The sequence below is a fragment of the Nipponia nippon genome, unplaced genomic scaffold (genome assembly GCF_047370975.1).
Source record: "Nipponia nippon isolate SJK-2023a ecotype South Korea unplaced genomic scaffold, ASM4737097v1 scaffold_6, whole genome shotgun sequence".
In the NCBI taxonomy this organism is placed as follows: domain Eukaryota; kingdom Metazoa; phylum Chordata; class Aves; order Pelecaniformes; family Threskiornithidae; genus Nipponia; species Nipponia nippon.
In genome coordinates, this window is record NW_028262380.1 from 77,055,642 (window position 1) to 77,079,594 (window position 23,953).

At 36.6% G+C, this 23,953-nt stretch overlaps 1 protein-coding gene across 14 annotated transcripts in view; it reads right to left on the minus strand.

Annotated features, from left to right (window-relative positions):
* The window catches only part of BLTP1 (bridge-like lipid transfer protein family member 1), a 125,301-nt gene that overhangs the window by 74,835 nt on the left and 26,513 nt on the right, over positions 1-23,953 (minus strand). For 12 of the 14 annotated variants that reach the window (XR_015699502.1, XR_015699503.1, XM_087735664.1 and 9 more), the window contains exons 11-24: positions 22,123-22,279; positions 21,236-21,314; positions 20,374-20,465; positions 19,371-19,488; positions 18,106-18,261; positions 16,997-17,094; positions 15,788-15,966; positions 15,529-15,635; positions 12,627-12,835; positions 8,162-8,389; positions 7,449-7,586; positions 4,025-4,201; positions 1,503-1,631; positions 468-587 (exon numbers count right to left, since the gene is read on the minus strand). Coding sequence is in view for 12 of the 14 variants with exons in the window: in XM_087735664.1 (XP_087591790.1) it covers positions 468-587; positions 1,503-1,631; positions 4,025-4,201; positions 7,449-7,586; positions 8,162-8,389; positions 12,627-12,835; positions 15,529-15,635; positions 15,788-15,966; positions 16,997-17,094; positions 18,106-18,261; positions 19,371-19,488; positions 20,374-20,465; positions 21,236-21,314; positions 22,123-22,279 (1,987 nt within the window). In the remaining 2 variants the exon portion in view is untranslated. Of the gene's footprint in view, positions 1-467; positions 588-1,502; positions 1,632-4,024; positions 4,202-7,448; positions 7,587-8,161; positions 8,390-12,626; positions 12,836-15,528; positions 15,636-15,787; positions 15,967-16,044; positions 16,072-16,996; positions 17,095-18,105; positions 18,262-19,370; positions 19,489-20,373; positions 20,466-21,235; positions 21,315-22,122; positions 22,280-23,953 lie in introns of those variants that run through there. The other 2 variants (XM_087735667.1, XM_087735674.1) reach the window with 2 other exon arrangements.

Genomic DNA, 23,953 nt, shown 5'->3' on the forward strand with positions numbered 1-23,953 from the left:
TCTCTACCAAAGATACATCTTAATTCAAACAGCTGTATCACACAAGACGATCATGAGTTATCAAGCATTGACTTCTATGCAATCCATATCAATCATTTCCAGTTGCTGAGTTACTAACTTACAGCACAACTTCTTATTAGCTCTCGGGTACAGACACTGAGATTTACATTGCCCAAAGTTTTCTTAAATTTTTTACACCAATCCTGCAGCTTCCACTCTTATTTTGGCAGACATCCACTCCTTCTTACCATTTTCCAAGGTCATTAACGGAATTACTAAGCAGAAGCCAAATTGACCTACTGCTGGCCCAGTCCAAGCCAACCTTTTATCACTTAAAGTTTCAGAAATTCTCTTTAGTCCATTACATGTAAGCAAGCAATAAATTCAGGAAGCTCTTCTATCAAAAAATACAAAGAACTCTATTGACAAACAAGTACTTTAATTCCTGTTAAGATAAATATTTTTACCTTTATATTGGTGGCACAGCCATGTTCTACCACATACAAATCTGCTCCATCCATGGCTAAGCGTGTCATAGTGTACTTTAAGTCGTCAGACGTTGGGCATGGCCCAGGGACACAGTTCATCTGAAGGAAAAGGAAAAAAAAAAAAAAGATTTAAACGTACATTAGGAGTTTTAGTTTAATTTGCACTTATCCTTTTATGTTCTGTTTAACAGAGGCCTAAAACTAGGGCAATAAAAAGTTCCTTATTCTACGCTATCAACATCAGTATGAGATGGGGTGTTTCTGTGCTGAGGTTCATTTTCACTACAGCACGTTTAATTCTTCTGTCCAGCAACGTCAGGGGACCAAGTTGGCTCTCCTGGCTTCCACCAGCAAAAGACAAATCAAGTCTCCTAATAGAGAACATCACAAAAACTGGAACAAAACAAGGAGGATGTCGAGAGATGAAATCCAGGATTCATACTTAATATATGGCAAGCCTCCTTTGGTCTTCAAGTGACCATGCACATGGATTCCAAGAGACAAGCACCAAAAGCAGAAATCCACAATGACATGATGGTTGAGTAAGAGTCCCATGTTTTAAAAAAAAAAAAAAAAAAGGTTGCATGGAGCTATGAGCTGTCAGCTTAAGCCTCCCACCAAAGCACTGGTTCATCAACAGAGGATATGGGATGAAAAAGTACCATCGAAACGTGCCAGGGGCACAAGGGGAAGTATGACCGTTGTCTCTTAAGGGACACTGGAGCACGCTCTTTGGCTCTTAACTGCCACAGTAGAGGTAAGAAACTAGGCATGACTTCTGCGGATACCATTTCTCAAAATAATTCATAGAGCACAAAAACATTGTGCGTCTCTACAGGAAAATCCAGAGAGAATCACTATTATTTCTGAAACGTAATTAGCTATAATTTATGAAAGGGAATATCCAATCTGACTACATATTCCATGCGTCTTGATAACTTTAAGGCTGGATTTCCAAACTGTTCCAAAGAATCTGTGCAAATGTAGCAAGCAATTAGACAGATGAAAGGTTACCTTAGAGTCACAAAACCGACGATCAATTCCATGCTGGCATATTACTACAGATTTTGGCCTTTCCAGTTCAAACTCCCGACACACCACATGAAATACAAAGGTCTGCCCCCATTCCAGAAGACATGCAAGCTGTAAGCAAATAACAACAGGTTGTCTGACAGTAAGTATGCAAAATGAGCTTTCGGTATTTGACAGAGTACTGAAGAACACCAAAGGCTGGGAGGTGAGCAGGAGTGAAAACAAACAAAAGACCCCACCATAACATTCTGGCTGCATTACCTTGCTTACACATAGGCTATTTCCTGTGTATATTTCAAGATTGATTTTTATTTTTGTATGTGCCACAACATGCAAGTCTCTGTAATTTTTCATGGATAACACTGTGATGTTAGATAATTTTCTAAATTATCTCTTAACGTAAGGAAAAAGCTTTTGCTATTACGGTCAACTGAGAACTTCACTGTAAAGACAGAGCTCCCCTTATTTTACCTAAAAAAAAAAAAATATACCTCAAAATACTGTATTACCATTCATAATTTAAATGTCAGGCTTCCTTGTATATAAGTAACGAAGTTACATTTAGAAAGCATAGGAGAAAACTGGCTAAACAGAACACTGCTGAATCTCACCGGACCTAGTAATTAGCCTATTGTTGATTTAAATCTTTTATATAGTTAGCTCATTCATAAAGGAAATGATTCATGACCGTCTGTCTCTATTATGAAAGGGAAATGGGTTTTCTTTGGCTAGCCAAAGGAAAGGGCACTTAAAATCAGCAGTAATTTAACTGGAATTTAATATAGCTATGACTGCCCTGCACAAAACCTCTCCTCCTCCCTTTAGTGTTGTCCCTTCACAAATTCTTGCAATACATCACACTATGGGAGGAAAAAAGCCAATGACCCTGAAAGAGCAAATTCAAGTTCTGCTCCATAGCAGTGCTGACAACAAAGGAATAAGATAAAATAAAATCCTGTATGAAGCACACAATTGAGGGGACTAAAATCCTTAAGATGCATGGAGCATTTTAGAAATGTTCTCTAACCTTAGAGTACTTTGAATCAACTAGGTTTAATTTTGAAGCATAGAGCAGTGGAGTAAATACTATAGCTTATCTAAACCAGTGGTAGCATTTTGGGAAATACTGCCACAAAAGTCTCGAGCATGAAAATGTATCTTTCAACTTACTGAAATTTCTTGTATGCCTTATTTTGATTTTATTTGCTGCAGAAGTCTCCTAATGAAATATGCGTTTAATCCTAGAAAATAATGCCAATTTTTAGAGGAACAAGAGGATGTAGAAGTGTCTTCCAAAAAATAAAAAAAATAAACAAACAAACCAAACAGTAACTTCTAAATAGAATTTATGTAATTTTCTCATGTCTCAGAATACACTGACAAAGCAACCTTTTTAAAGATCTGGCAACCCACAACAGAAATCAAAGTGATCTGCCTATCATATACTTGGAGCCATTATTATATCTAAATATAAAAGTAACATAAATGGCAAAACTAAAAGGAGTTAGTGCTAAGACTGACCTAAGAAAATCCAACACTGCGAAAGCAAACTATGTTCCAGTGGGACCAAGCATCAGAATTTATGCAGCGAGCAGCATGACTGAGCTACCAGCTACTCTCCTGCTGAGGCCTGCCCATACTACACTCCCACAAATTCTTTCATTTGTCTCCTACTTTAAAATGTGACTTTGTGCATAGCTTTCTATGGAAAGCCAGAACTTTATCCGCAAGCTAAATTCTTGCCAGATGCTCAACTTGATATCCTTATTTTTGGCAGCACCCCTTCATGCAAATGCCTATATATCTCCAAGAACCTTACATCTGAGGGATATCAAATTGCCTTTCAAACTGCAGTCACAACCAGATACCTCATTTGTCCTTCCCAGAGAGTTAACCAGCAGGGGTAACGAACCTGCATCTCCAGAAGTCAGCATCATAAAAGTAACCTCAGAGGAAGTCACAGACAACTTAACGAAGTCATCTCATACTTAAACCTTTTGAATAGATTTTCCTTGCTCATCTTTGTCACATTACCTAGTTTATGGCTGAAGGCAACCCAAAACACCTGCTCTGTTTACAGAGAAGTATTATTTACTCTGCAATTAAACCACTTGAAGTGCATGTAGATACTGTGGCTGCCTTTTTAATCAGTATTAAAGTACATTAACCTACACAGATGTAACGTACAAGTGCTTACATGTAGTGACAACAGTATTCGCTACTGATTTGTTCATGCTCTGTTACCATCATTCCTTCAAATTCTCATATAACACTAGCCAACCTGTTACACCTAGATTTAAGATGAATATCAGATTCAGCTCATTTGGCATCTCCTATCCATTTATAGAAATGGTTAGATTTTCAAACTATAAAATTAAGGTTACTTAAGGCACAGATGCATCCAAATTCAGCTGAGATCATGTGCTTTCCAAAATCTGTGCTATGCCAGTTTTACAAGAAAGAAGAAAGGTAATAATTCAAAGCGAATAGTTTCTAGATGGTACCTGTGGTGCCGTAACTTTGGCGGTAAGACTTCCAGCCTGCACATCTATCAGCCATGCATATTCTAAAGTATCACTTCCAAGAGGCAGACCTTCCGCTGAAAACATTGCGTGAGCACGCAACTGCAGGCCTGACAGGCTGATGTGACCCTCTCGAAGAACTTCATCCACTGCAGGTCGCTGTTAAGGACAAGCAAGTTAAAGCTAATATTTGCGAAGAATACATGAACAGAAAGTGCAAAAACTGTGTAGACAGAGACACTTCATACACATTCATCTTCATCTCTTAAATCCTGTTGACTTTTGTACAGCTAGACCATCCCAAGACTTCTCAGCATTACCCACACAACAACATATACGCAATTCTTACAGGGGGAGAGGGAAGTTTATCTAACCCAATTTTATTTTCGTTTTCAGCAATTGTCATCAACAACCTTCCCTTGGTGAACCCCACACCCTGACATCTAGACACCATCTGTTAAATATTACTGCAGTAAAATATAAACAAATAATGGAGCAGCATGTTTAACAATGGAAGTGATCAAGAGGTTAAAAAACATGACTTACAAAGGTTTGCTACTATCAGAAAGCTGACACATTATTAAAAAAAAAAAATTAAAAACCCCAAACAACAAACATCAGAAGCTGTCCTCTAAGTTGCACTTTTCACCAAAGTATTTCTTGGCTACTTAAAGCAAACTACTTGTTTGCAGACATGAAAATTCAGATGCAATACTTCTCAAAAGAATCTTACTCCACCAGCCAGAGGAGAAACCGAAACAGATAAAACCAGCACAGGCATACACTAGAAGCTTGTGACTGCATGGAGGTAAGCTGTGGATTAAAGCCAGTAAGTCAACAGCAAGACTTCTCTTTCATGCAGTTTTTTCAACTTGTTATCTTGCTTAGTTTGTTTTCCACTGTCAGGAAACCCTTTGGAGTTGCTTAATGAAGAAGAAACATGCCCTACTCTTTTTATACCACTGGCAACCTATGTCTCGATTCAGAAGCTATTTTAAAACAATATGAATGGGAAACATGAAGCAAGAATACTTGCCCAGCTAGGCAGAGGGACAATTCCTGTTCTATATACATTAGTACTACGAACTCACTTTAAGGTTGAACTGGGAAGTATCAAACAGCATTTTTAAGATACATAATATGAATAAAGGGTAACATTTTTCTTGTTTTTAAAAACCAAAAAATATTAATGTTTCCAACATTAAATTGCAAGAATTAATACAAAGTCAAACACTAGGTGATAGTAACACACGTAACTAATCAAAACTTTCTTCACAATAATTTTTAAAAACATGGAATCCTGCATGTTTATCATTTCAAACAACAGAAATTCCCAGACAGAAGTCTTATTTGTCTGAGTTAATGTTTCTGAATTAAAATAAATCCAACAAAAAAGAACATATAAAACCTAAGGCAAAATACATAACCACAGCATTACTAAGTCTAAACACTAAGAATACTGGGAAAAAGTCATGCAATAGTCTCAGGGCTGTGAAATTAAATCATAAAAAAACCACAAATCCAAAAAAAAAAACATTAAGGTTTTGCCTGCAACCTCATTTCTGCTTCCTTGTACATATGAATTGCAACACAGTAACTAAGTTACAGGTTTGAACCACATTTAAGGCTCTCATTCAGTGCACAAAACAGCTTATGTTCTTAAATAAGCAGCTATTCAAATGCTTGGATTCCTCATGGGATAAACAAACATAATCAAACAAACAAAAAAACACCACAAAAATAATATAGAAAAACCTTCCAGCAGATTTGGATAACATAACTGGAAATCATAGGATGCAGTTTTTCATTACATAAAGGTTTGTATGTTCAAGCTGTAACGGTCATCAGCTTCAACTGCACCTTCTGACAACTTCATTCAATTGAAAAACAAGCCCTACAATCTGCATACTTATCTCCTGACAAAAGCTATGAGGAAAATGGAATTTTGTCTGCCACTGTGCTGTCAGTACATCCAATTTCTGTACCCCTCTCAAAAGACAGCTCTATTAATCCCATATAGATTATGCATCTGAAACTCCTGTGACTTCACACCATCGCTGTCTTCAGATTGCTGCTAAAGACAGTTGCAGTGTTGCAACCAAAACCCAAGATGTTTAGATGCTACATTCTCATCAGAGATTTCTTCTTTACTAACCAGAGGTCGACAGAATAACATCTCAAAAATATGAGGGCTAATGTGGAACCTCCTAAGATGTCATTTAACTTTTTGCCATCAAGAAAGCTCATTATTTCTTCCAATTCCTTTATCTATTAGTCAGTCTACAATCAGTGGTTATACGTCAGGTACTTTTGTGCTTGTGGCACACTGGATCCAAATTTGGAAAGACTAAACAAGCATCAACCAACTCTTTTCATTCGCTTACTGACATGAGTGAAAAAAATAGAGTGGCACGCATCTTCATCTGTATACTGTATTCCAGTTTTCAAACACTGGAATGTGCATAAGATAAAAATACTATCAATTTTATTTCATACAGGCCATTGGCAGGAACATATATTCAGGACACAGGTTATTTACTATAATCTGTAAAGCACAGTCTAAGTATCATAGTGCTTTTAATGTAACTAGTATGTGCATAAACAGAATACAAACTCCAACTATTCACTAACTGGCACTGAATCAGGATAACTTCTTGCATTAACAAATTTCATCCTAAACTCCTCACTCAGCTAAATTCATCCATATGGGCAATTTTTGCAAGTTTACCAAAATCAAAGTAGCATACAGCTAGCTGACAAGCCACAAACAACACTTAACTTTGTCTCATTAAGTGCTTTCTGAAGTGTGGCTCCTGACTCCCCCACCAGAGGAAGACTGTAGGTCATAACAGTATCTTGACCATAAGATACAGATCCAGCTGTGTGATTTAGTCTAATAAAAGTCATGGAGAATATGTGAAAGATGCAGTTATTCTATTTACTAACACATATGCAGTTTTAAAACTATATGCTTTAAAAAGTGAAACATATCCAGCCACTGCACAAAATTTATGTGTCAGTATTTACAGTACCTTTTAAAAACAAATTCTTAAAAAAAACAAACAAAAAACTCACACACACAAACCAGGGATCACTCAATGGTTCTAAGACCAGCCTGAATATTACTCTCTGTTTCCTAGAGAACCTTCTTCAGAAAGATTTTAAGCAAAATTAAGAAAAAACAATCTTTTATTTTGTGCATTTCACTAAAATGCAAACTGGACAGAAATAAAGAGTTAAAAAAAACATGCATCAGATTTTTCCTTAATACCTCGCGTGATTCATAAGCCTTAATAAACTTTGTATGTGTACAACAGGAAAATTCCTAACAAAAAAGAATTTAGTTTTAAGATCATCACAACTTCCACAATACAAACACACAAACATGTGAAAAACAGCTTACTACCTGATAGCTGTCATTCAGAAACAAATTCACTGGAGACAGTACAAGTTGAAGCATTGTTTCTCTAAATCCTTTCTTCATCTCAAAACACAACCTTTCCAAGAAAGCTGTAGGGCACTCAGGACCATCTGGACTGCAATGCTAAAATAAAAATTAAACACACCTGTTTCAGAAACTGAAAATATACAACATGGTTGAAATTGTAAGATTAGAGGCAAACCTGTGAGCAGGAAGTATGCTAATTTTCCTCCAAGTGGATACTCAAAAAGAAGCCTATGCAACTTTAAAAACCTTTCGACAATAACATAAACAGCAATTCAAACCCATTTGGGTGAACCCAATTTTTTATCTGGATTCTTATTTGAATTCCTGGGGACCCCTCAGAATGCAGCTGCACAGAGCAGAATGCACCATTAGAAGACAGTTTTGCTAATTAGCAGAGAAATCATAATGGTCAATCGCAAATATTATCACACAAATCAAGTTTATTGAATAAAAATCATATAAAAAATTATCCAGTTCTGCCTCCAGGTAAGCAAAATAAATCATGTCTCAAATTGGTTTAGATAGTCAAAATTTTAATAGAGTGTATACACACACTTTAGTAAGCACCACCCTAACTCAATGTTCCAGAGAGTTAAATTTAACTCCAGATTAAGAACCTAGAAAAAAATAATTAAATAAAGCAAAATATTTTAAGATTCTAAAGTACTTACTACTGGTAGTCGCCCATGCACTTTGTATAAATTAACAAGCACAGTGATATCCCATGGGCGTAAAGAAAGAGGGTGAAGTGGCTTGACTGAACTTTCATTTTCTTTTTTGTCATTTTCCACTCCAACGGCTGTCCATCCAGAGCTTGAAGACGTTGACAGTGACAAAACAGGGCTTGAAATAACTTCTTCAAAATCAGTGTACATGTCATCTTCTCCAAAATAATTTTCCTAGGAAAAGGATTTGTTGTGACCATATGGAAAACAAATTAAAAACATATAGGTAATGTAATGAAATACAAATCCAACCTTTTCCTGTATGTTAGCCCTCCCCAAAATAAGTGGTATAGCTACAACCTATAGCTGAAGAAACATATATTTTGTTTTATGACAAATGGATACTGTAAGTGAGCAAACTTAGGCCACGTGCTTTGCAGGAAAAGAAGGGGCTCTCAGTAGTTCTCAAACTACCAGTATTCTAGATGCATGCAATACAAATAACTATTCTGAAGTACTACTGCTGACCTTTTAAACAGATTTTGTGCTTTTAAAGATAGATAGCTTTGAGAGCAAGAACACAAAACATTCTGCAGGAAGTCACTCTCATCCAACCTTCTGAAACTTGTTATCAGCATATTTCGAAGTCTTAAACATGCTTCTAAAATATTAAGTCTCAAACATTTCTCCCCTTGGGTCTAAAACCCACCTTGTTTCTAAGCCAATCCCCCCCAATTATCTAAGACCAAAGTGACTTTGCCAAATTCTACTGGGAAACAGAAAATCCATCACTGATTAAAAATAAAAAAATCAACTTCCTGAGTTTTATTTATTAACTGTATCAGAATCAGATTTCTGATAATTTGTCACCTCTTCCCCCCCCTTAAAAAAAAAAAAAGCTAGACTCTCAAGAGGAGTTTTCTGAATGATGCAGGTTATATTTTCTTGTTAATTCAGTAAGTGGTGTGGTGGTGCATCCCCCCTGCCCCTTCCTGGACTGCTTTACAACCTCAGTAACTCCCGTCAAAACTTGGCCTTTGTGTAATGAGTTTGACAGTTAAGCGTCCCTTGACCGTGTCAGAAACTCTTACATGACTGAAGTGGGAGCAGCACTGTCTGTACCAGGGAGGCAGCCCCGACAACCCTGGAACATATTTTTCATCCATACCAGTCACCTCCTGACAGCCTTGGGGCCTATCTTATCTGGGCTGTAACTCAGGAGGATCTGTACCAGCATCATCAGAATTTTTGAAAACTTTAGTAATTTCCAACACAGGTTGTGAAAACAGCATGCAAGTTTACTGATGCCTGAAGTCAGTCATCTCACGACCCTATAAAAGAGCGGTACCAAGTGAGACCCTTTGAGCTCTCCTGGACTACAGCAGGCTGCACCAGACTCTCCCTCCGAGTGGGACGCCTCTCAGAGTTTGTGAACTCTTAAGTTTGCATATGGAGGCCTGGCAACAGGACCTGAGCTGATCTCCAGCACCCTTCGCTCCTTGAGACTCGACTTTTGCCCATTGAGACAACCATTTAAAGAGAGTATTTCACTGAGCTTGAGGAGAATTTTTATAGGCGCCTTTATCTGCACACACTGCATTTTTATTAAACTCAAGTGAATTTCAATAGGTACCTTCATCTGCACATATGAGTATTTAGGCCTATTGTGTGATCGTGTGTGTGCGAATTGATTCAAATATTGTAGTAAACCTCATGTAATCGCTTTGTAGATGCCAAATTAATCAATGATTACTTACTGCTAAATTCTTGTGAACTGCTGCTAAACATATATAAACCCTAGACAATAAACTGTTGACCAAGTCTGCGACTAGGATTGGATCCAGCCGCACCTAGGCTCCTCTCTGAGAAGGAGCTTAGAAAGCAAGGGGGTCCATTCTGAACCTCGTGACTCAACGGGAGGGCCTCCTTTACCCTCCCTGTATTTTCTTCTATCTCAATTTCCCCCTCTCTCTTCCATTCATTTAATAAGTAATAGAGTGAACCTTGCCATCGAACTTTGTTAAAATCACACTTTTATAGATTTCTATTAAAATCACTATTTGCAAATATCTTTGATGGTGATCCTTTAAGCGGCCTAACCACTCAAGTGTGGGAAGTGTTGGGGACTAAGCATTCTGTGGAGCAAAATCCTTTCTGACCAAAGAGGTTGCAACACAGATGCAAACGTTGCTCCCTCATTCGTTCTTAGAAAGTAATTCAGTCCCTCAGCCTCTCGTTGACAGAAATGTTCCAATTATTACAAACTCCACTGGTGATCTGGGAGATGCAGACAAACGAGCACCAGACTGAAGATTAAACTGAAACAGATTTGAATCTTACGATGTTTCTTGCTCCCCTCCTTCCCCTTTCCGTGCTTCATTTGCTTTCCAAAACTTCTTTGTTCTTTTTTAGCACAAGTACGCAGAGCAAGCAAGCGAAGAGGAAGCGTACAACAAAAAGAAAGCAAGCAACTGCAAGGTATCCATGTCCTTGAAAAAAGTCTGCAGAAAAGGCAGGCTCATTATCGGCCTGGAAATAATGACTCCTGTGGACATGTAACTTTACCATCTTGTACTGAGTCTCTGAAGTATGTTTGGTGTTAGCATGTATGAATTAAGCACCGATCTGTGGCCAAACCAAAAAACCCTCAAAAGTTAAGCAAAGATAATCTGCTTTGCTTTTTAGCAAACAGAAAAGACAAGGTCAATGTTACACTAGAACTTGAAATATTTTTTATAAGGCAGACCCAGCAGAGGGTGCTAAGAACTCCACTAACTTACTCCTGGTACCTTCTGCTGGGGATGCAAGGACCTATAAATCATTCATTCCCAGCCAGTAAGCCCTTCAGTAAGAAACATAGTGCGCTACACCAAACAACTACCTCCCAAGAATAGAAGGCTTAACAAAACTGCATGAAACGATGCATGTCCAGGAATCTCACCCACACATATTAAAAAAAGAGCAATGAAAACAAACTGAAAACAACAATTCAACCACAAGTCAGGAAAACAAGCATAAAAAACCCCCTAGAAATCTATTAAGAGATGCTGCCAGCACAGCTGGACAAAAAGATGTAAATGCAGTCACAAAAATACTAAAAAGAACAATAAATGTGCATTTTCAAAAACGAGCTATTCATCTAATTTTTCTCTTGAGATTTAGAAGATAAAAGTTAGATTTGATCTGAGAACTCTGCACTTAAAAAAATTAAATCATCATAGAATCAAGGGATCTAATATAGCACTGTTTACATATACCTCCAGAGGCAAAGAGCACTGAAGAAGCTCTGCTTTGCTTCGAAAGACAGAACCATCTCATGAATTTATGCGCTCAAAAAGAGGAGCTCAATAAACAATTCAAACATGGGTGCATTTCCTCTGTATCAGAAGAAATGAAGTCTTCTAGATGCAATACTGGCCTAATTTTAATCCTATTTACTTTAGTGGCAACATGAAAAAAAATAATGAGCATATTTGCAAGTCCTATACTCTACAAAAACTTAATATTTTCTGCTATTCATTGCTTATGTTCAATACCTCGTATAAATTCATAAAAATGACTGTTTCAGTATTAGTCCTGATACTGATCACCTGCCTCAGAAAATTCCTTGTCCTCTGAACCAAAATGAAAGCCTCCAGAAGCATTACCTTAGCCTAGATCTGCATAGGCTAAAACAGACCTTTAAAAAAAACCAAACAAACCAACCCAGAAAAAAAAACCCAACCACAAAACCCAACCAAAAGCCAAGCATTTCAATGTCAGTCAAATAGAAGCGACATGTTCAATCGCCTCTGCTTTTGTCACAACAAGGCAGGGTGATAGAGGTGGGAAGAAATTAAACTGTTTCTAGCCACCCTGAAGATCAGTAATCAAAGAGCACACAACAAACATTTTAAAGCATAACAGATTAGCATCAAGAAAAGGATGAAAAATCCTTCTTCAATATGATTGAAGTAGCTTTTTAAATTAAACTTATTCTCATGTCCTTCCCCTTCATGATCCTAACTCCAGAAATTTCACAGAATCTAATTAAAGCAAAAACAAACAATTAGGATGCTCTGCAGAACTTAAAATGCACTAAAAGCATAGGTTCTGATATATCTTTGCATAGAAGTGGTTGTTAATATAAACTTTAGTCATAATCATGGATTATTTTTTTTTTTACTACTGCAAAAGTCAAAGAAATTTTCTGCACATGAAGTCCAGAGCATATGCTATTCCTTGAAAGGAAAATTATGCTGATACGGGTCTACATATATATATTGGAAGTCTTTGCGTAAGCCTGTGCCAACTGAATTTATCCCAGCTACACCGTGTCACCAAACGAAGTCATTCCAAACTAGTACTTACAAAAAGTGTTCATCTAAATTCACATATTCTGCAGAATTCTAATGTTCCATTTCAAACAAATTATTTCCTTTTCCTACATGAGGCCATCCATAAATTTTATGAGTTGTGTTCCTATGCCTACCTTTATGGACAGAAAGGCTTTGAGCAGGGGTCCGTACAGGGTGATCTGGGAATCTGGGGAGAGTTCCAGTTCCACATGGAGCTTATCCGGGGGCAGCTCTGAGGGGTCAAGGGGAAGGCGGGTTGACACTGTGGGAGATGAAATCACACTGTCGGCTGTTTTCTGCGATGGCCTTAGCACAGATAACATTGTTTCTTCCATTTCTGACACTTCGGAGCAAAATAAAGAAGAAAACGGATTTTGATTACAAATTAGGCTTCTGACGGACTAAATCCTGCAAATATGAATGTGCATTAAATATACAACTTTTTGCAGCTTTCTAATTTGGATTGTATAATTATATTAATACATCTATGCTACAGAACTGGTTTCTCATATCTACTAACTATGGGAAGACAGGAAAATATAGAATATTTTAGTCAATGTTAATTATGCAAGAGAAAAACAATCCTTCAAGTTCTGAAAAAAATTCAATTTATTTATCTTGCTTTTCAAGTTAAACAAAGACATGCTTTCATTTCAGCGTAGCAGATTTCCCACAACCACACAGCTATTGCAGAATAAACAAAAGTGAATAAACCGGAAACTTGCAGAAGTTATATTAAAAACCTATTCTGAACCAGTAGCTCTGTAGGCTAAAATTTCCTCACAAAACAACTCAATTACTGTAGTCACAAAACAGTTTGGAAATTCAAATCTTATTTCCTATTCCTTCTTTTTATTTGGAGTTAGGGAGAAGAACGCCCTTTGTCTTTTTTTACGTGAGGAAAGGCGACAAGAAGGAAGTGAGTAACTGAAGTGCTTTGGGGATGTAAAGCAATTGCTGAGAAGTAAAGAACTCTATGGGAAAGCCATAAAAAATTGATGCTCCAGATGGAGAAAGATTTCAGGTACCAGTTTAACCGGAAGACCCGGCACATATAGAACTACAGTAAATACACACCTGTAGCCAGCAAACCTTTAAGGCTTTAACTTACCATTATTGTCTACAGTGCTCGCTCAGTGCTTGCATTGTATTATGTGTTATGAATTAGCTAAATGCCGCAGTGAGATGACTGCTTTTTAGGAAGCTGCATCTCTTGTTATGTAGATATTTGTTTCTCAGAGACTAAGAGAGTTCTATTGATTGACTCAAAAGAAAGTACAGATGTTGCTGCTGTAACAAACACATTCAGCATCATGGATTAGAAGTGAGCTGGACTGTGCTGGATTATTCATTGAAGGAAGCTGCAGATGAAATTACCTGTGTATGTGTGCTGGTTTTGGCTTAGATAAAGTTAATTTTCTTCACAGTAGCTGGTATGGGGCTATGTTTTGGATTTGTGCTGGAAACAGTGTCGATAATACACGGATGTTCTTATTACTGCTGAGCAGTGCTTACAGAGTCAAGGCCTTTTCTGCTTCTCACTCCACCCCACCAGCGAGGAGGCTGGGGGTGCAAAAGAAATTAGGAGGCGACAGAGCCAGGACAGCTGACCCCAACTGACCAAAGGGCTATTCCATACCATATGATGTCATGCTCAGTATATAGAGCTGGGGGAAGAAGGAAGGAGGGGACGTTCGGAGTGATGGCATTTGTCTTCCCAAGTAACCGTTATGCATGAAAGAGCCCTGCTTTCCTGGAGACAGCTGAACACCTGCCTGCCAGTGGGAAGTAGGAAACAAATTCCTCGTTTTGCTTTGCTTGTGTGCACAGCTTTTGCTTTACCTATTAAGCTGACTTTATCTCAACCCACGAATTTTCTCACTTTTACTCTTCTGATTTTCTCCCCCATCCCACCAGGGGGGAGCGAGCGAGCGGCTACGTGGGGCTTAGTTGCCGGCTGGGGTTAAACCACAACAGTATGTACAAACTTTCAAATGCAGGTTCAATTGCTACAATTACGAGTAAATGTTTTGAAATTTGAAGTATACAAATTTGACATAAGCTGACAGTCTCACAAGAGCACTTAATGAACATCTGCAAGATGAATCTTACTTTTTCTGCTTTTTCCTCTAAAATTGGAGTTCTTTTAGATTTGAATTGTTGGAACTCAAAACCTGAAAACCCTATCCAGCATGTCTTTTAACACCTGCTGATGGAGGCCCATTCAAATTAGCCCTCACTATTCTTCTAATACCTCTGCTTCATCTGTTCTGCTTCCACCATCTCAACCTGAAAGATTTATGTAACCCCATAACTTCCTGCATACCTCCCTCTGCATTTAAAATAACTTACTTTTATCTCTGTGTTTAAGTATTTTATAACTTCTTTTTGAAGCACATACTTATACAGTATTTCTTATTTAGAAATATTGTTTAGACATTTAAAATTTAAAAATTCTTATTTAGAAATTAGTGTTACACTGACCAGTCTAACACTAGCATCTGATGGCCATGGTTCACTTCAACAGTGCTAGCTACAATGAAATCTCAGTTTCATATCCATAAAGGCAAGATAATGTTGTTATATCTCATATATAGTGTATTTAAACATTTAAATCATAAGACATCCTCACAACATCCAACGGAAAAAAGCTTAGAAAGGCTAAGGAACATGATAGTGCCAAAAATATTAGCAAATATAAATACGTACTTCATATTTAATATACCAAGTGATATTTTATATGTTACACAACAGCCCATTTAAGAGATCCACTTTGTTAAGGACAACGAGAAATGAACTACAGACAGTATCCTCTTTTTACACAGGGAACTGGAACACTTTCTGAAGTTGTGTGTCATGAGATGGTCAGTTTTTACATCAAACCTGGTGCACTCTAAAGATTAGCATTCTCCCATGTAACACAAAATAGTAGTTCAGTGCAAAATTCGTTTCTGCAAATTTAAGCAGTTTGATCCACAAAGTCACAGCACTTCCTGAAATGAAACATGCTAACAAGAAAAAAGTAGTGACACTTACAGGATTGTTTTAACTGCTCATCTGCCTTTTGAGGATAAATTGGGTGCCATGAGTAGTCAATTGTAAACACAACGCTTGGGACTGTCCAGCATTCAACCCATCCAGCCCTTTCAAAAAGAAACATCATACTTTTATTTGAAGTACAATAGATTCATTAAATATTTTCTATTAACATATGAGGTTGCTTTCATCACAAACAAAATAAGTAAATATGAAGCACCAATACAAAGACATAAATATATATCACAATAAAACTCACTCTTCTTGAGTAATGTTCCTCCATTTGGGTTTGCCTGTTTTCTGACCACTTTGACATTCAGCAGAAATACAAGACTCGGGACCTATTTTATTAGGCTGACAATCTTTCACCAACATAAAAAGGGAGTATTTACTAGGATGACAATCTGGTAGATACAAATGAAGATCAACATCTTCTCCCTAAAATGAAACATTAGTAACAGAAACATTACTTTACATTCACTTTATGCATAATGCTCATGCTATTCGCATGCTCACATGTGCCATCATCTTCACTTTACAGGCAAAGTGAGGCAAGAAATCTCTATTTTCACATGTGACTGCTGACCACAGCTCCCACCAATTTCTAGTCCAATCCCAAGAGCTCTGTAGTTCTTAGCAGTTACAAGTCCAGTAACTTGCACATGACAGCACACCATAGCAGTCTGTAAAACACAGGGGCATGGCTTTTAACAATTCCTATTCTTCTGTTGTTCAAGATATACTGCAAAAGTTAAGTGACTGGCTCAAAGCTACCCTACATCTCAACTAAACCATACTTTTTTTTACAAAATTAGATAAAACATTGCTTTCTTTGCTATCAAATTATACAAAATTACCAACATCACCATCGACTAGTTTTTTATTTTTAGTAGCAGTAGACTGCTTCTATTTTAGGGAAGACAAGAAGTACAGCCTTTGTAGAATTAGCTGTGTTAAAAACACTTCATCTTCATTACTTATTCTACAGAAACTCTTAAAAATCTGGAAGATGGCTTCCCAAAATGGTTTGGGGGTACCCATTCCAGTATTTGACGTCTATCTTTGAACATACATCGGATTTTCACATTTTCTAAAGAAATGGGAACAGACTTCCAAGGGATAAAATACATACATAGACACACACTGTCTAAGTATATATAGTAAATATACATACTACATGTATGTATATATGTATGTATGAAGAATATGTGTAGATATAATTTTTAAAATATATTTTTGTATGTATATATATATGTATATACAAATTAAAACAGCCTATGATTGGATGCTTCATATAAGCAACAGATACTATTTACCTCTGGGTTACTTAAAAGAAAAATTTTATGAACCAGAAGTGAAAGAGTATTTTTCTTTCAGGAAAGAGTTTATTCAAAATTTCCTGACTGAAGAAGTAGGGAAACAAACTCACATTTAGAAGACAAAAGGGGTAAGGGGGGGAAGAACTTACCCTTAAAGAAAATCTAGTATTGCACGTGGTTGGAACAAAGTCAGTGAAAGGAAGAGAGAAAACAATGTTCAATGTTTCTCCACAAGCTGCTAGATAAACTGGGAGAGAAGAGGAAAAACAAACAAAAAAATCTGTCAAAATTACTCCCCATTTTGTTATTAGACAAATTATCAAACATACAGGTAAAAATAATGAAAAGATATTCAAGAACTCATGACATAGGAAACTGCCATTTTAACTACTGTGGATTTAGAGTACATCGTACTAAATAATTCTGAAAATATTTACTCTCTACAGCTTGTCCTTTATAGAAAGGCACTGTACTTAGCACAATGAAATTGCAAGCAGACAAAAAAACCAACTGTAATATCTTATGACTTCCTTTATTGCTTCACACACCAGTTTTTGGACAAGAAAACACACATTGGAAGTTCCTCAGGCTTCTGATGTAGTGAGCCTTATTTTTAACTAGAACACAACTTTATTATCTTAAATCCACCATCCTCCTTCCACGTTGAAAGTATGAGCTCCTAGTACAGTGTAGACCACTCGAATACATATAAACCAAAATGCACATTAAACAAAGTTTTGGCTTTCTGAAGTGTACGTCTTAGTTTTGTCTAGAATTAGCAGCGTTATCTCCTATTCTGAAATGAACAGGAAACAGACATTTCCAGTTATATGGAGTTCAAATGGTATTCTTCCAACATTACTGAAAAAATTTATTCCCCGGTGAATGTTTTCAGTTGGCTTACTGAATATATGTCAAGACCTCATGGTTGCTCTCTGCAAACTGTTGGACTGCAAATCGTTTCAATCAATATTCAAAGGGTCTTGAAAAATAAATGCTAAAACATGATCTAGAACTGCACTCTCCCCTCAAAAAGTATGCATTTGTACAAAGTAAGTTAGAACTTAAAACAGTTTTAGGATGGTTTATGCACATCAACAGTAGCAAAATGGGTAGTTATCACTGAACACACATTTTTCTGCTAGTAAAAATTTTATAATTCTTGTACTCTCTCCATGTGTATACTCCATATTTATTTTGTACATATTTTTTGTACTATGTATTCTTCTTCCAAATAAAAAAATAAAAGCAATCTCACCATTTTCTTGTTGTTTGGTGGAACAGTCAATCCAGTTGTGTTGATTTGCTGCCCAAATCATTTCAAATTGATGAAACATGACTTTGAAGTTCCACATATAAGGAACAAATGAAAAAATATCAGGTGCACTATCACTGGACCAGTCTTGGATCAAATCTAAACCCACAGAAAGTAAAAAAAGACAAGTTAGTAGCAATCAAGTGAGAGATTTCTTCTTTTAGGTTTTTGGCTTTTAATAAATTGTAAATTTTAACTATTTGCTCCTTTAGAGAAAAAGGAAATGGGGAGAACAATACACAGTATCCATTTCTCTGGCAGATATTACACAAATACTTGCTGTGAATCCATCTCCCATTTCTCATCTGCTTTTTAAGTTGGAAAGCCATAGGTTTAATTAAGTTTTCTAGTTTGGTTTTGTTCAGTAGCAAAGTTACACATTGACCTAAAAGCACTGGACTACAAACTGCTTTCCTTTGATTTTCCACTCTGATACTCTGAATGTGTGCATTAGTAGCATTTTCTAATGCAGCAAAACAGTGGTGGTGTAGAAGTTCATGTTTGCTCTGAACAGATTGGTAGACTATGCTGCAGACTTCAGCATCATACAGATAATGGCTCTGGCCTCACTAGGAGGACAACTTTATTAGCATGGCACTATGCCTGCACTAATGAATCCTTCCTCCCAGCAGGGCTAATTAGCCCAGGCAGTACCACATTGATGGGGCTATATTCTTTCCATTACTGCAGCTGGAATGTTCAGCAACAGTTTGGTGATGCTGTATCCCATTGTACTGCCTTGTGTGCACGTATTCTTCCTCACAGCCAAAATCCTAAGGAGCAAATTACTTTCATCATCTGTCAGCCACAGAGACAAGACCTAAAGCCTACGCAGTTGAAAATCAGCCAGCTGAAGACAGATATCAGAGAAATCAACATCCTAGGTGACAAATACTGAACAAATCAATAGCTCTCACAGAAATAAATTAATCTGAAATTTAAGATCACTTAACATAACTCCAGATCAAATTTAGTTTAGATGTTAGAAAATTAAATTATTTGGTATCTCTATTCAAATGTAAGAATATATGTACTTAGACACTTATAGGCAACAGAATACATCAGGAACTTTGTCCTCAGAAACAATTTGTTGTCCTAACTATGTGAAATCAGAGTACCTGACCTTGCACACCTTTGCAAAATTTGAAAAGAAGTTCTGAAGAAAGAATATTTAATTTTCTATGTAACTTATTTAGTAAAGATGTTACCTGTAAAGAAGCTTTTCTGAGCAAAGATAAAATGATAGGTTGCTTTATAAACCTCAAGTTCGCATTGCCATGTCTGTGGCATGTTCCATATCCGGGGATAGCTGGCATTAATATGAAACTGTGAACAAGATATTAAAGCATCAGAATTACTGGAAAAGATGACAATGCTTCACCCCGTAGCTCAGCAGTTTTCACATATGTACTCTGCTGAATAATTAAAACTGTTTTCCTGCTGGGATGAACAGAAGGCCTCTCCAGTTCCTTAATAATTTAATCTCTCTCTCTCCTTCTGTGTTTGAAGGTCAAGTGTTAGTGTATTCATTTATTTGGAAAGCTATACTATGAACTTCTGATACATCTGTTGCAGTAGACGTACCAAGCAATTTATAAACCAAAGTTTTCATTAAAAGCATCGCTTTTCACAATACGCTAAAGATAAAATCCCTCAGAATATAGTATTTTTCAACCGCTGATATGATGCTCAAATTTAAACATTAGAAACATCACTCTAATATGGTTGGTCATTTAAAAACCAGTGAGAAAGGTAATCTACAGAATTACAGTATTGCAAAAGTGAAATACTAGGCAAACAAAACAATAATGCAGTATTAAATCTGTCTCAAGTAGTTTAAGCACTCTGAAGTACTTTTAAGTACTTATGCACACACATTCTGTAGGAGAGGTAGTGAGTGTAATCACTTATTAAGGTAAAGCCTATGTGAACACATGGCAAGATTCATAAATGGTACTCCAATTCCTCCACTGCTTTCAAAACACATATAACTTGGGATATAAATTATGTAAGTCACTGAAAGTTACACATGTGCATAGTTATGTGTGTATATACAAGTTCCTTACATACCAAGGTCTTGCAAAATACATTCAAAAGGCATATTTCTGTATTGTTTAAGAACCTAAAGAACTGCTCCATAGACAAATAATTACGTTCTTTATTAAAAATCCTCTAGAGACTGAAGCTTTGTGCTTATTAATGCAAACTTACAGCTAGCATTTCAGCTTCTAAGAGAGTCCGGTACTGCATACTGCTGGTGGCATCAACATGTAGAAGCTGCCCTTTAATTGTAGGGGAATAGCCTAGCAAACAAAAGATATAAAACATAATCAGACATAAGAGTTACACAAATATTTAAATAATTTTCACCAGTGGTTTCAGCAGTCCACTAACAATCAAGAAATATCATGATGGAAATTAGTACTATAATAATTCTGTCCTCTGCTGCTTGTCAATGAGGAGCCTAACATGTTCTGTCTTTTTGCTGCGTCTAGAAATGCTCAGGTTCTGGAGATCTTGGTTTAAGTTGCAGAATAAAACTCAAAATATGCCAGAAAGAACCAAGAGAAAAAAGGGCTTCAAACCAGCCAACGAGATAAGTAAATGCAAGAAACATACCCATAACTTTACATTTATCTCCACTTCACCTTGGATTTTGGGGTTTTTTTTGTTTAACTAAACTACTATTATAAATTAGTTTTCATGATGCATTTCTCAGCATGATTCAACTACTACACTAATCCTACTGAAGAAGTCTTCCTGCTTTGAGTTGACAATGCATCTGTAATCTGCTTCAATACACACACAGTTAAATTACACACTGTCTAGTAGTTTAGGAATTTGTGTTTCCTAACCCAAACAAAACAGGGAGGTAACTTAACTATTTAAATACATACATGCTTTAATATGTTGCAACGAAATGTACAAGGAAATACTTCTCATTCCTTTACATAAGAATATGCATCTCATAGTCACAAAGGAAAAATACTACAAGACATTCACACACATAGGAATTAAGATAACTGTTCAGGAAAAACATTAGGAAAACAAATTAAGCTTAGCCTTAACTCACCATTTTCACCTACTGTCATGGGAATATTTATTTCCAAATATGATCCTGCACCAACATTTACATGTACAGCATTAGTTTCCTGTATTGCAAGAAAGGAAGAGTCCAAATATTATTTCTAGGCTCGCCACATTAACCAGCATGCTTTATGCCTCTGGCTATCATCATCCACACCTTGATTAAGGCACTCAATGACTGAATTCTTTCTTGCCTTCAAAAAAATTACCCATGAACTATCTATGTGCACTGATACCTAATAACACCATTTTTAGGCTTAACAAATGCTGACTTCGGTCCACTAATAGAAACAGCATAAGATATTCTGATCCAAGGCCTGAGAGGGCAAATTAATATATATTTCTAACACTACACTTTCTAACCCTTTCAGTCACAAAAAAAAGAAGAAAACAGGTGTACAATGAAGTCAGGCTATATCCCATTTATAAGAGTAGCAACAGGGGAAAGAAAAAGCCAAACCCCTACACACACATCTTGTGTTCCCCCCACTATCATCTCTCCAGTAATATTAGACATTCATCCAATATCAGAAGAAGTTATCTTTTCATCATGGTGAGCTTCATTGTAATGGAAGACTGCACAGGAAATGTCCAGATCATGAATTCCCAAGACTGTAGGAGCTGGCATCGCTTAAGATGTAGCTTTAAGGCTTAAAAGAAACTTAAAATAAGCCAACAAATATTAATGCCCCCAGCCAATATTTCTCTTTGAAGGGTTTGCTCATAATTATGGAAGACTAAAACAAAAATCGCCTTACTTTTAAAACCATAGTTCTGTAATAAACACCTGAAACAATAGAAATATGCACAACCAAAAAGCACAGCGTAATCACAGTAGACAAGCTATTTTCTAGACAAGTTTTCATTATTTACCCTGTTTTTGGTAAAAAGCAAATCAATGGTGGCATCTGCAATAATATTCATCCGCAGTTCAAAAGCAAGGATCTGTCTTGGTTTCCCAGGCTGAGCAATTTCTGAGACTTTCATAACTTGGTAGTCTGGTGGGAAGAAAAACTTCCACAAGCAATCCCTAGTGGGGAAAAAAGGGGGGGGGGAACAAAACAAAAAAGAGTTGTTTTTATTCACAGAAGAAAAAATACATATATTTATACATATTTATCTACCTATTTGGTTCACTTAATTATTTTCCAGTTAGTTGAGTCTTTAGACAACCACTGGATGTGATAAGAAAGAATGTTTGTTTAAAGTCTTCATCATGGGAGCCTTCCAACTCATTACTGGAATCTCCAGAAGTTTCAATGACAGGAAGTGACTTTTGGATAAAAGCCATAAATGGACATAAAAGCCATAAATGGACCATAAATGATTTAGAACAAAAATATTTTAATTGAGATGGCAAACAAGCTATGTTTTTCTTTTTATTCCTAATCTTTGGTTTACAAATCTGCTACGAAAACATAGCAGGAAGTAATCTGTTTATGCTTCGGTTTGTGCATAAATAATTGATGTAATGCCCAGAAGTAAACAAAATACAAGACTTTAGAACCTCAGAACGGGAGTAAAATGAAGCCAACATTTCTGCAGACTTGTATCTGAACATGCAAGTACATGAAAGGAAAGCCACAGCAATGAAGCACAGACAGCATAGCTTATATAGGTCTCAAGGGGGTGGAAGTAAGTCTTTAAGGGGAGTAGCAGTTTCCTGCACCCAGCACCTGACCACTATAGCAGCTTAAAAGTTTAAAAAAAAGCCAAAACCACCAATAACAAAATCCTCACAAACACCACACAACACACACTGTCAAAATCCTGCGGAAACCCAAGATTTTACTGTACCATGTATTAAAGATCAGTACTTGCAGAAGCCCTTATATGAATTTAGAGTACAAAGTCCACAGAACTCCTACAGATCTGTGCGTCTAAAACATTCGGGCACTTTCCAAAATTCTATCTTCTATGCATGGCACAATGCGAAAGTGTTCCCAGGTATGCATCTATGAACTCTACGCACTCTGTGTAGGCACCAAACTGCCTGCTGCCTAGCCAGTTAAAATTATAAAAAGCATACCATTGTAGAGTGAGCTTTCTTGGTAGTATTAAAAATATCACAAATGATTCACTGGCTTCACATTCCTAGCAAAGCACTGTTCTGGAAATTGGCATTTTCTCTTAAATTCTCTAAAACACTGTTGTATCCAATGACTACTCTTTGGTCTGCCATCCTCACACTCCTAAGAGACAGCTAATCATAATAGTTTCACAAGAGAATTAATGGAGGCCAAGAGAAGTACCAATCTGTAATTAATAGGGGAAAAGAGGGAAAGCACTGATTATGCCATTTTTACTTTAAAATTTAATCTTTAATTACTTTAAAATTTAATCTTTAATTAGAGATTAATGTCCTTTAATCTCTAAACAATCCTATTGTCTCCACCAGAAAAACACTCATGTGCAAAACACCGAGGTCTAAGTGAAGAATAGTAGTAGAGCTCTAGCTTAATATTTTGTCACTAAAATATCTAAATAATAAATACTTTGGAGACCGTATCAAGTTGTTGATTCTCCTAAGCAGGGATAAATGATTCCCCCCTCACTATTTTCATAGCCAGATTTGTACTTCCATAAAATTTTCTCATCAATATGCAGTGTATTCCCATCCATAAACTAATAGAAGCTTGACAAGTCTAAAGGTAACCAATTAAAAGGTTAAACCCTTAGGTATGTAACACTTGATAAATAATAG